Raw genomic sequence first — 13,893 nt, forward strand, 5'->3', positions numbered from 1 at the left:
CATCAGAATCACCCCTTACCTCTCTCTTACAGTCATGCTTGCCTTATACTTTACTTAGTTAATTCCCAAGAGAATCTTCAGTCCTTCTTGAATATGATTTCCAACAAAACAGCCTTTTACTCACTTACTCTGACCCTTAGTAGGGCTCACAGGTTAGGCTCAAGCTAAGTCCCTGAGATGTAACAATCAGAAGGCTGATCCAGAGGCTTTCTCAACCCTGTTACACACATACCTGAACAAAGGCATCACATTTATACAATCAGGCTGTGTTGCCTTTTCTATTTAGGGGAGAACTTGTGAAAAACTTTGAAATGGTCCCAAAAGATGACTGTCTAACTCAGCTTTCCAGCTTATCTCAGCCTTTCCTATTTTACAATCCTGGAAATTACAGAAAACTGAGAGTGATGCAAAAGACCCTTGTCCATTGAAATGCAAACTGTTCTGGTGGAATGCAGTTGATGATTGCCCTACGCAGAGTGACCAATTTAACCAGATTTGCATCAATTTGTAAATTCTTTGCAATATCCTTGATATTTATATTTGTCCTTTGGATTTCTTTTTGAACCAGTTGTAATATCTTACAGGTTCCTTTTTTAATGAGTTAGTTAAAATCTATGTCCCGTTTTCAAAAAAAATTATCTTGTTATATATACACATGTATGTTTATACATGCATATCACATCTCTAGAAAAATTCACAAGAAGTTGGTAGCTGTAATCCCCTCTGCAGAAGTGAAGGCAGAAAAGCTTGCTTTTCACTACATGCCCTTTTGGATGTTTTGAATTTTACATTGCATGCCTATTTTTGAACTTTTGAAAATCAAGTCTTTGCCATCCCTTAACTACTAACTTCATATCTGAAATAACTGACTTTCTATAAAGATTTTTGCCTCTAGATAAACTACTAATAGAGAGCACCTACACATCAACATCATACTTAGAGACTTTCTTTTGTATTTTTTAAGACAAACTAGTAAACTTTACTTTTCAAGGTAGCTCTAAACCTGTAGAAAGATTTTGGTCGGGCGGTGCTAATTCTATGACTGTAGGGGAATCTATCTGTAGCTAATTCTATCTGTAGGGGAATCACACAGTCTTAGTGTGGAGGGAAGTGGCAGACCCATCAGCCTATTTTGCAGTTGTTCTGTGTGCACCTTGCCTCTTCCCCAGCTGCGTCCTCTATAATCCCCTTGTCTAATTATAATGAGCAGCCCTCCCATTAAGCCAGTGATTCTCAGGCTTAGATGTATATTAAAATCACCAGGAGTGCTTTTAAAAATCGAAATGCTTAGACCAATTAAATCATAATGTCTGAGAGTAAGACACAGACATTGGCATTTTTCAAAGCCATCAAGGTGATGCCAATGTTGAGAAACAGTGTCTTGTGCAAAGAATGGTACCGGCAGAAGCAAAAGCACTGATCATATCTAACTGGAAGATCTGCATAGGTGATGAAGACGGTCCAAACAGAAAAGAGAGGCACCCTTTACTGTGAATGAATATCCTTGTACAAAGAATCTGTTTTGACCCATGCTGCTTCTGGAATGGGGCAAACTAGGTATGGGGGAGTAGTTTAAAAGCCCAAGCTGACTTAGTTACAGGTATTAGCTTTTTTTATACTTCTGAATTCAGATAAACTCTCAGTGAGTAAAAAATACCAAATTGGGACTCTGCATATCCCCGCCTTGTTCCTCTGCCATTTGGGGCACTGAGCCAGCCTGCTGACAGTGACATCCATCTAATACCACTGCCACCATATGGTTGTGCTACCGACAAAAGGTTATATTTATCACACACAGGCCAACGGGGAAAACCACATACTGTACAAACATGACCTATTAAGCATCTGTTTTAATCAAAGATTCTAGAACTTCTTTGCTCTAACCCTTAAAAACATGCTTTATTAAGGGGCCTTTGATAGAGAGGTAGGTTTGTAAAGGGAGAAGTAAAAATGCATCCTTTCATTAATTTTGAAATAGTAAGGTGAGGAGATAGCCTATTTCTTGGTATTTCCTCTCTACTCTGAAAGCTATCTTCTAATGGGAAGTCCTGATTAATGTCCTGCTTGTATTCCAAACTGTTTTATTGTTGCCTCAGCCTTTTTTTAAACCTGAAAATTGGTCTCATGAACTCAACTGTGGTGGTTTGCCTTCATATACTCATTGTATATCCCCTCCCTTTTGTATAGGAAGACAGAGATGTCAATGACCCCATGCCCAACCGAGGCGGCAATGGACTAGCTCCTGGGGAGGACAGATTCAAACCTGTGGTACCATGGCCTCATGTTGAAGGAGTAGAAGTGGACTTAGAGTCTATTAGAAGAAAAAACAAGGCCAAAAATGAACAAGAGCACCATGCTGGAGGAGATTCCCAGAAAGATATCATGCAGAGGCAGTATCTCACATTTAAGCCTCAGACATTCACCTACCGTGATCCTGTGCTTCGCCCAGGGATCCTCGGTAACTTTGAACCCAAAGAACCTGAGCCTCCTGGAGTGGTTGGTGGCCCTGGAGAGAAAGCCAAGCCATTGGTTTTGGGACCAGAATTCAAACATGCAATTCAAGCCAGCATTAAAGAGTTTGGATTTAACATGGTGGCAAGTGACATGATCTCACTGGACCGCAGCGTCAATGACTTACGCCAAGAAGAGTAAGCACACATCCTCTTCTTTCTAACAATGGGGCAGCTGTTGTTTTCATAGGTTGTTAGGTTTAGTTAGATTGTTAGAATGGAGAAATTATTGATGCCTTTATTTCAAGGAAATAAGAGGATCTTTGAACAGCAAAATGGTCAGAAGGAGGCTGTCCCTACATTTATGCCATTGTATTGAAGGCGGGCTGTATAAAATTCCGGGGCCCTCTACATCAGTGCTATTCAAACCGTGGTCCCCAGACTGGCACTGGTCTATGAATTTTTTGTTACCAGTCCACAAGTGAGAAAATGAGCTTGCACCAGGATGTAAGTCAACTACACTATTAAATATGTTGTTTAGTTTAACTGACAATTTTTTAATAGCAAAACTTCCTTGATTTGTTGATTTTCATTCTGGAGCAAGTGCCTTATCTTGTTGTGGAACAATAGCAAACAGTAACAGTGTTCTGGGCATTTTGCATAATGAACTAGATTTATGTTTCCTTGAATTTTTTTCCTCAGTACTGAAACTCGGAATTGAAACCCTTGACTATCGCAAAAGGAACACTCAGATAGATAAAACTCTGACCTAAGCTTTCCAATTTTTTTCACGTAGTATGATTTTTAAATGAAAGATTTTCAGCTCTTAACTTTTGATGGATAGTGATTACTGAATGAACTCAAAACTTTTCTCTTTCAGTTTATTCAATAACTCGTTCTACTACTATAGGATCTACATAGCTTTCATGAATGTCGTTGGAAATTTAATTCACTGCTACTAGAAAACACGCAGAATGTATTCCTGATGACATACTGTTAGCATCATCTTAATTTTCAAAAGGTTAATACAGCAGGTGCTCACACCCCCATACCTATTCACATACACGTATCATGTACACACACACTCACACACATACACATACACCTGCTCACCAGCATTCTCTATGACCGCTAAGTAAAATCCTGTGTCCGAAACAAAGCCATTCAATGGACTTTGAGTATTCCTGTACCTTTATTGGTAAAAGTGAGAAGAGATTAGTGAAATGTGCAAAGAAAATAGGAGTGGAAGTGCAGCAGGGTGATGGTGAAAGATACAACCTCTGATACAGAGAAGAGTCAGAGCATCTCCAGGGGCTGTGAAGGCAGAATCTTGGAGTAATTTATTCCCAGTAGAGACTTGCCTAGTCATAGATAGCATTGTCAGATTTAGCAAATAAAAATGCAAGATGCCCAATTAAATTTGAATTTCAGATAAACGGTGAAAAAATTTAGTATATGTTCCAAATATTGCATGGGACATACTTAAAAATTTTTTTAAATTGGATTTCCCAGAAATCCAATTTTAATTGGGTGTTCTGTGTTTTATCTGGCGGTCTTAGGAGATAAAGATGGCTGTTAAAGAGTTAGAGCTGCCATATGAGGACTCTTTAGGACCCCTAACAGGATCTAGAGCCCCTCAGCTAGAGTGCGTCTCAGTTATCTTCAGTGTAGCACTCAGTCAGATCCCTCATCTCGGTTACACAAGTGCTTTGCAAAATAACTGGTGGCATTCTCATCACTGTAGTGGGGGAGAACGGAAGGTCTGCTGCAGGCCGGGACTTAGTATAAGTTCCTGAATTCTCATAACCAAACTGTGAGAGCGCTCTTACCTGAGTGTGTGAAGTCTGAGGTTCAGACAGAGTTGTGACTTCTTTGCATTTACCCAGAAGAATGACAAAACTCCGAGTCACCCCTAGGTGGTTTGGTGTGAAAGCCCCTTCATTTCCGTCACTGCACACCTGAGGTGTATATCTCTCTCTAAGTAGTGTACCTCAGTGCAGATGTTACAGTCAGAGGGTTAGCTTAGCAGTTTGGAAACAGAGATTTTAGCACTTGAACTGTTTATTTTAAAATATGTCACTTAAAACACCACTATAAATATAGCTAACTTTTCAATATAAGAAATACCTTAAGAAAATTAAACGATGTACAAGGCTTAAAGCAGGGCACAGGATTTAGAGACATCCTCTGCGCCTCCCTCCCTTAACCCCTCACATCCAGTCCATCAGCAAGGCCCCTTGGTTCTACCACCAAAATGTAGCCCAGATCACTTCTGAGGTCCGCTTCTTTCCTCTCATCTGCCTCCACCTGAGGCCATGCAACCATCATCTCTCCTGGAATCCTGCAGAAGTCTCCTTACTGGTCTTTCCATTTCTACTCTTGCCTCTTACTATCTATTATTGAGACACAAATCAGTGTGGTCTTTTAGAAACCCAAATCTAAAACCATTCTGTGCCTTCCCATTGCACTTAAAACCCAAACTCCTAACGTGCAGCAGCCCCCATGCTGCGGCCCTTACCCACCTTGCAGACCTCTTCTTGCTACTATACTTCTTGCCCACGTAGTCCAGCTGTGCTGGCCTGTCTCAGGTCCTCTGCATATGCTTTTCCGTCCTCCACGAATGCTTGCCTTTCTTCCCATGACTGGCTGGCTTCTTCCCAGCCTTTAGGCTCACTTGCATTTCTCTAACCATGCTGTCTAATTTGCTAAGGCCCCACTTTATTCTCTATTACTTCTCTTTAGCCATTTTGTTCATGGTATTTATCAAATTTTATAATTAGATATTGGCTTATTAAATTGTATATTGGCTGTCTTTCTCATTAGATAAGTTCCTAAGAGCAAGAACCATGCCTATTTGTAAGCCTAGTAGCTGACAAGTAGGAACTCAGTAGTAGTACCCAGTTGGTAAATATCCGTTGAGAATGAATGAATGTATGAATGAAATCAGCCAGGGTTCAAACCTTAATGCCATCACTAGATGTGAGATCTCTGACCAGTTACTTATCCTCTCTAACCCTCAGTTACCTAAACCTTAAGACAGATCTAACAATACTAATCTCTCAGGATTAGCATTAGAATTAAATGATGTAATTGACTACAAAAAGTCTTTTATTAGCCTGTTGGTTAGAAACCTAAGTATTATTATCTGTTTTTACTGCTGTGGTATTTTCTTCATTACCTTGTTGTCGACATTCAGATGTTTTCAGTTACTATGTAGCTTTGATAGGCTCTGTTGCTTTTTGGAAAATATGAATGTCACACATTGCTTTATCTACATCCTCTTGCTTCCACTAGTACCTTCCATGATGCCAAAGCCTTCATCTCCTTTAAAAATTTCAGACACACTGATTTCCATGGGAACCTCGAGTCTCTGAGTCCTCCTTCCACCCCGCAGTTTCCTTCCCGTCTCCTTTCTTTCCTTCTTCCATGCCTTGCATAGCCAGTTGTGTCCCATGTTCTTTCCTCTGGCACAACTGGAGCAGTGCCTAGAAACAGGACATTGCATATTTTTGTGTATTATTTCTCTAAATATTGTGTCTCCAATAAAATTAAAAGGCCCAAATCTATTTTAGTAAATGTTCCTAAGCCTCTCTTTGAAATCCTATACTAGTGATAAAAGTCATTTTTAATATTTCAAAATGCCCAAATATAATAAATCCCAGAAACTTTTTTAAACTGAATCCAAATTATTTTTTAAACTGGATTCTGTCTCACACTTAAAAAAAAAATGAGACAGACTTCATTCCTTTTTGAACACTTACAATTCAGTGCAGAGTATAACATAATTTTCTAAGTAAAATTATTTATACTTTAGAATGTGGACAATCTTTGGAATTTTTCTCAAAAATAAAAACCAACCATGAATAAAAATCGCCTAAGTGTTGCATATTACCTAATATGCATATTAGCACTTGTCTGCTTTTACTGGCAACATATTGAAAACATATCGTACATCCATATTGTGCACATGAGGATGCACCCTTCCTCATCCTCATCCCTCATGGGGAATGTGCTTGGAGCGCCTCAGAAGCTGGCTTGCTTGTGGCTGGCTTTTTGCCGCTTCAGAACACAGGCCCTAACAGCCTTGTTCTCCTGCCTCTGTCTGTCATAGAAATGAGGCACCTGCATAGCTTAGAGACCAGGCTTGGGCTGTTTGTCCAGCTGTGACATCTGACACTGTGGTTAGCTTGTTCGTTCTTGTGGCTGTTCTGTAGTCTTTGTAGATGAATGTTCTCTTCCCTAGAAGCAGGAGGGAAGTGTCCAGCTGCTGGCATGACTCACACTTCTGTATGTGATAGCTTTGAATTACATTCACTGACTGAGTAATTTATTGGCTGTTGATTGCTTGTTAAAAGGGTGAGTAACAGTCTTTTGAGTGAACTGGAGGCCTACTTCTTTTTTAAAGACTTGAGCCAAGAATGACTTCACCTGCCTTCACACTTTTTTTCTATAAAATACAAATACGATTTTCTTCACAGTTCAACAGATATTGAGTATCTCTAATATGTAATGCACTGTCCCTGCCTTCAAGGGGCTCAGCATCTACCACTAGGGAGAAAGGAAAGAATGCCATAATGTAAGGCAGAATGTAGAACCATTAGAAAGATCTTTTAATAATGTGGTTCAGAGGAGTGAGAGGTCAAGTTACAGGGAAGTCGGAAAAGGATACTTTGCCAGGCATGGTGGCTCATGCCTGTAATCCCAGCACTTTGGGAGGCCGAGGTGGGCTGATCGCATGAGTCCAGGAGTTCAAGACCAGCCTGGGCAACATGGTAAAACCCCGTCTCTACCAAAAATACAAAAAAACCAGCTGGGCGTGGTGGTGCATCCCTGTGGCCCCATCTACTTGGGAGGCTGAGGTGACAGGATTCCTTGAGCCTAGGAGGCAGAGGTTGCATTGAGCCGAGATCACGCCACTGCACTCCAGCCTGAGTGATAGAGTGAGAGCCCATCTCAAAAAAAAAAAAAAGAAAAGAAAAGAAAATGATAGTTGAGGGGAATACTAGGGAAGACCCTGAAGGATGCATAGGGTGTCTTTAGGAAGAGGGCACATGAACATGTAGTAGAAGACATGAACACATAGTTCATGGATCCAGTTTCCTTGGATCTGGAGCTATGTGGAGAGAAATACAGCTGGGAAGATAGTAGGGCATTGGAAGACTACATGCCATTCACAGAGCCTACATTGAATCTGGTATTTGGGAAGACCTATTGAAGGTTTATAAAGAGAACTTTGGGGATTTCAAACTAGTAGAGGTGTTAGAGTAGATTAGGGGGTGGAAACTTGTTAGAGGGTTAGTGGCATTCCAGTGGGATCTCCAGTGGAGGTTATAGAACCGAGGATATTCAGTGTAAGAGAACAAAAGAGTTAGAAGCAGTAGGCTTTGGGAGGTGATGGAGTGGAAGGGGAAATCAAAGATAAATCCAAGGCTTTGAAGCTCAGTAACACAAAGAGGAGTGGTGCCATTAACAGAAAGAGGCTGGTTAGGATAGAACAAGCCACTCTGCCCAAAACTCATTTACCTGAACTGGTCTGCCCCTGGTTCAGATGAATTCATGCAGAGCCAGTGAGGATGAGGAGCCTGTTTATGGGAAGAAGTAGAAAGTTCTACTTGTAGATAGGTTAGATTTTCTTCTGATAAAGTTTGGGATTTTATTTCTTTTTACTGTGAACTGCTGACGCAAACACTTGGAAATTATTCTTACCCTTTTTTTCTGCCCAACAAAGCAGACAATCAGAGGTATTTTGATTCAAACAAGTGAATTAAATGTTTTGACTTATTGAATGAATTCATTTGCTTCTAATATTTAACCTTTTCTCCCACCTACACACCTTTTGCATTTCTGTTTTGTAGAAAGCTATCTTAGTTGCAATTATAAAGTGAGATGATAGATGTAAAAGTGCTTTGAAAATTCTAAGAGCTATGCACATGTTAGTAAGATTGTTAGTATCTTTCTTAAGCTTGTCTATGGGAAATATTTTTTTAAAATATATTTTACATTTACACTCATGCCTTATATGCCAGATAATTCTCCTCTTACCTGAGTCCAAAATACATATTGATTCTTATACTGTAATTTTACCTAACATGAATTGTGTTTGTGAGGTTTTCTTATTCTCTATCCATGTTAAAGGTTCTCTTTAATATCTACCAAGCTATTTAGAACATATTGCTCTAATTTATAAAATGGTTGCTATTTTTAAAACATTGATTTAGTTGTAATACTATAGCTTTCCTTTTAATTTGTTTTTACTTATCTTGATCCATAAATTTCAACTAGAGCTAAAACCTTAAAGCTACTCATAAAACGTTAAGACAAATATTTAGAATACATAGAAATCATATAAACACATACATATATGAATCATGTTTATGCAGAGGTATTTGTACTTTGCCCTAGTTTCTGTTTTTGGAATATGTGGTGGCTCTATCTGACCATCCAAACTAATTGATGACAATTTTTCACACACAATCCTTTTTTTACATAGATTGCCCAAAATATATTGCATTTTTCAGACTACAGTTTGGCAACTTTAGGTCTAATGTTCAGAAAACACATTTGAAAGTGGTTTCAGATGACCCAGGTTGCTTACTGGCCTGAAAATTTTGACTCTTGGAAACTAGAGTACTTTGTGAATTCAGGGGTTTTCCAGATTTACTTTAAAATAAGTCCTTGTGTTCTGATGCTATTTTTCGTCTTCACACACATATAAACACAAAACATATATACATTGCATGTTAGAATTTTCTCAAGTTGATTTTTGTTTAAGGTTCTGGCTAACAACAGACGTATTTAGACAAACTGAAATTATTTTAAAAAGCAGGAGTTAACTTACATTACTCCCATTTCCACAGCAGTTTAGGGAGGTACCGTATTTATTTCAGTGAGGCTACAAAAACTGGAAATTGAGGTAATTTGTTTCTCTAAACCTCCGTTAGCAGAGTAGCAGCAGTCTTGAATCCCTTTCTCCCTGAAGGGCCTTCTTACCCTTGATAGGTTCTAGATGGCTCCCTTCCCTTGGTGGAAACGTCCTTCTGCTCCCAGACCTCCTTTGGTTGATGAGAGCCTTCCCACTCTCTGGTTATTGTCCAGGTTGCTCTATTGACAGAGGATTTATCTTCATTTCCCTCCTTCATCCCTCTAGCTCTGCCACCAATGTTACAAATCACAAAGTACGCCTAATAAAAAGTTATAAACTCACATTGCATTTATTGTATTTTCACAGCCCTCTACCCCCAGCTATGAATTTAGAATAAGTTTCCTGGAGACTAGTTTGAAAAATATTTGTGGTGGCACCACTAGATATCCCATAACATCCCACCCCAGTGACAGACAATTTCAGGAAAACCTTGACTCTTTTTTTCTCTTCGTTTGCCCGTGGGAAACACTAACACAGAGATTAAGGGATGTTTTTTGTACCCTTTCCTCCTAGAGTATCTCAGTGTTTGAGCTAACAGTCTTTTCAAAGTATTTAGTCATTGTTCTCTGCCAAAAGGTTATCAGTTCCTTCCAAAAGACAGCCTGTGCCAATAGACCCAGACGTGCTAGGGCGCAGTGTGGATCGCGGAACACACGCCCCTTTCCCGCAGTGGGTCAGCATGGTCACCTGTGGTAATTTAGCTCAGACTATTCCAGAACCATTAGATACAGGCTGTCTGATGGTTGTATCAATATGTGTTTCTCTGATGCATATTGACTCCTGTGCGTTTGGTAAATAGGGAAATTATATCAATTCAGTGTGTAAGTCTTTGTGGTTCATAGATTTCCTCTCGCATAGTGATGTTTGGAAGTGATCAGGAATAAGGTTTCTCACAGCTAAAGAGATAGCCATAAAAAATTATTTATGAAGACCTTAAGGGGACAAAAATTGTCTTCTGCAGAAGTGTTTTTCTTTAGTGAAAGAAATGGGAAGTTTACTGGCTTTAAGACCCACTCACTCTACTTGCCGCTATATTTAGCTGTCTGAAGAAGCTGCACGTGCATCCAAAGAAACTGAGAAGGAAACTGATTGATGAAGAAGGCTATCCTTGGATTATACTTTTAATTTTGGTGAAATTGCTCTGTATTAAAAATGAATGTCTCCAAAGACCTACAAAAAGGAAAACACAAGCCTATGGGTGTTAAGTTTGCAAAAGATGAACTGTGATACGAAATGCAAAAATTCGTGGCAATTTTAACTGTGCTGATTGGTTTTGGTTTCCTTAGGGCTCTGGTCCCAAAGGTCCTTAAGTTTTGTGTAGTCTGCTCCTATCCCTATTTTTTTTTTTCAGTCTTATTGTCCCTCCCTCCCTTCTTTCCTTCCTTCCTTCCTTCCTTCCTTCCCTCCCTCCCACCCTCCCTCCTTCCTTCCTTCCTTCTTTCCTTCCCCTATTTTTTTAAGTCTTATTGCTCTTTCTCTTCTTTCTTTCTTTCTTTCTTTCTTTCTTTCTTTCTTTCTTTCTTTCTTTCTTTCTTTCTTTCTTTTTCTTTCTCGCTCTCTTTTTCTTTCTTTCTTTCTTTCGCATAATCTTGCAAAACAGAGAGTTTACTAGGACTACATATACAAGGCAGAAATGCCTGTAATTGCAGCTAAAAGGCAGGCATAGTCAGACTGCTGGGCTTAGGGCTATGCTATGAGTGCTTTGCATAATATAGCCATAATATAAAAGGAAGAATGGGAGATGTTTTCTATATTTTAGATTAATAATTTACATGACACTGTCTAGCTGTTAATCCAAGCATAAACCAACATTTATATAGAAGGAATATCCCCTACCTCTCCATTTATTCTAGAAGCAGAGCAACCATTCTAAAAAAATAGACCACTCTCAACAGACAGCAAGGAGTTCCATATGGCCACAATGGGGAGAAACTTGGCCCAGTTTAGAGCCAGGACTCACTTTTGCCATAGTTGGCTATAAAACTCCAGATAACTTCACCCTTTTTACATTTACACATATAGATCTTTACCTCTGGAATATCCGGTAAAAGGACCTGTGCTGGAGAGAAGGCAATCTTTAAAAGTAGTTGAACCAGGTTAGAGGCAATTTAGGGGAGGCTTCCTTCCTCTCATTCAGAGTTTAAAATTGACTTCAACTCCTTAATCTATAGGAATCATTAAGACAAGTCATTGGAGAGAGCTGTAAAGCAGGATCATAAACACCAGTTTTTTTTCTTCAGAAAGGATTGTAGAAGTAGTAATATGAATAATGGTTGAATAATTGTTATATAACTTCTTGAATGCAGTTATAAATATGTTAATTATCTTTGTTCATTTTAAGCTGAATATGTAAAAGGTGCACTTGGTGTATCATAAATAGATTTAGTCTTTCATCATTTTTGCAAGATATAAGTTGAAAGTGCTAAGAAGGAAAAATGGCTTAACACCAAAGCCAAGCTAATTACATGAGTTAACATTATATAAATAATATAGTTTAATTACATTCAGTAAACTTTTAGTCTGTCACTGGGAAATGACCTGTAGCTTTGCTTCCTTCTTCACTGAATCCTAGGGGTGATTCCACTCTTCAAAATGTAGCTATTGTGTAGGAGGAAAATCACATTTTTAATAGCCTGGTGACTTATTTTAGAATGAACACTGCCATTTTAATCAAATGGAAAATATCCGTGCATTCTCCAGAATAGAAAGGCCCAATGAGCAAACCAAAACCATGATAAGGGCTCTAGAGAAAGATTTGAGAATCTAAACTCTGCATTCCTAAGACCCTGGAGATTCACAACTGGCACTTTAAAGGAAAGCATTGTAGTCTTCAGTAGAAGGATGTACTTCATCTTTTGTGAGGTAGGAGCTCCCTCCAGAGTCCACACATGGTAAGCTGCAGGCCTGCTGGAGTAGGTCCCCATCCAAGGAAGATATTTAAGGCTGATTTCTTCTCCCAGTGAGATTGAGTTGGGGAAGGGGCATTAAAGGAGGACAGAGAAACTCTCTTGAAAGCTTCTACTGAAGTCTGTGTAAACACAACTACTTAAGAAAGCAGGCTTGGGTATTCTTATTTAAATCAAATACAAAGAAGAATCTATCCTATCTTCTGGGCAGACAATAATGTAACCTAGACTAGAGTTTGGTTGGTTCTTGACCTCACATCTTCTGTCATTGTGGTACTAGTCTCTGGCTCCAGGGTCATATGCCAGATGTTGAGGCTGATGAGAGGAAGTGTTGGAATTAACAGTGTGCTAAGGGGGTGCACCAACAGACGTAGAGTGGCCCAGAAAAGCAGGATTCACCCCTAGTGTACTTATTTACACTTGTTTATATGGTTTTCAGGAATACTTCTCAGTCACTTCAAATGAGGTCTAAACTGTGTCTTCCACTTCCACATAATTATCTCTGTTGGTGTGACTGCTGCTTTTCTTATCTCTCTGTTGCAGCAGCTGATGGAGATGGGGTTGGGAGAGGGGGGCTCAGTCAGTGACAGTAAGGATCAGCAGCATCACTGTCCCTGTGTTACATCTATATGTCTAGCAGTATGCTGGGTTTTTAAATGTACTATCTTCTATGCTTATAACCATACTGAGATAGTATATTTTCAATTTCACTATATTTTTGGGTGATGAAAGTGAGGCTCAAAGAAGTAGAACACTTGCAGGTCATACAACTCGAAGATGGATATCCTGGGACTCAAATTCTGGCATATACACCCATTGCGTTGTTAGGGATGCTAACAGCCAAGAGGTTGTGTTCCAGTTTGCTACAGGACATTGATTTTTTTTAGAGGGAGAGTTAGAAAAAGGTAAAAGGCAAAGGTTTAGTGTGTCATTATTGCAGGATTTTTTCCTGCCTCCTAAGACAGGGTTTCACAATCTCGGCACTTGATATTTGAGCCAGGTAATTCTTTGTTGACAATTCTTTGTCCTGTACATTGTAGGATGTTTAGCAGCATCTGTGGCATCTACCCACTAGATGTCAGGAACACGTACACCCGCTTCCACCTCCCTAGTTGTGACAACCAGTTCTCCAGATGTTGCCACATGCCCCCTGGAGGGCAAAATCACCCCTGATTAAAAATCACTGCTGTAAAGGGTTGATCGAGGTAACGTTGTGGGAGGAGGGAGTGACACAATGAAAATCACAGAGATGCATTTATAGGATTAAGGGGAAGAATTGGAACAGATTGATGGAATGGGACAAATAGATAGGAGGACTTTGTCCTAAGTAAGATGAAGATAGTTATTAGATTAGTGGAGGGTTACATGAAGGTTCACAGGCTCCATCGTGGCAGATCTGAATATTGTTGCTGGTAGTACAGTAATCATTTACAGATGCATTTATAACTCTTTCTCTCTTCCCCCTCCTCCCGCTTTTCTTTTTTCTTTCTTTTTTTTAAAATAACAAATACCAGGAGTGGAGTGGAGGGAGCCACCCTTTTTGTACTATACAAGAGAAAAGATCCAATCTTGCTATTTCTCTAGTTCTACCTTTCGGCCAGTTGGTAGCCACTGA

At 39.5% G+C, this 13,893-nt stretch overlaps 1 protein-coding gene across 2 annotated transcripts in view; it reads left to right on the forward strand.

Moving 5' to 3' along the window:
- Positions 1–13,893, forward strand: part of GALNT7 (polypeptide N-acetylgalactosaminyltransferase 7) — a 152,385-nt gene that overhangs the window by 73,588 nt on the left and 64,904 nt on the right. For both annotated transcript variants that reach the window (XM_008000270.3, XM_008000269.3), the window contains exon 2: positions 2,188–2,648. In XM_008000270.3, the coding sequence (XP_007998461.1) occupies positions 2,188–2,648 (461 nt within the window). The remainder of the gene's footprint in view (positions 1–2,187; positions 2,649–13,893) is intronic.

This window comes from Chlorocebus sabaeus, chromosome 7, assembly GCF_047675955.1.
Source record: "Chlorocebus sabaeus isolate Y175 chromosome 7, mChlSab1.0.hap1, whole genome shotgun sequence".
In the NCBI taxonomy this organism is placed as follows: Eukaryota; Metazoa; Chordata; class Mammalia; order Primates; family Cercopithecidae; genus Chlorocebus; species Chlorocebus sabaeus.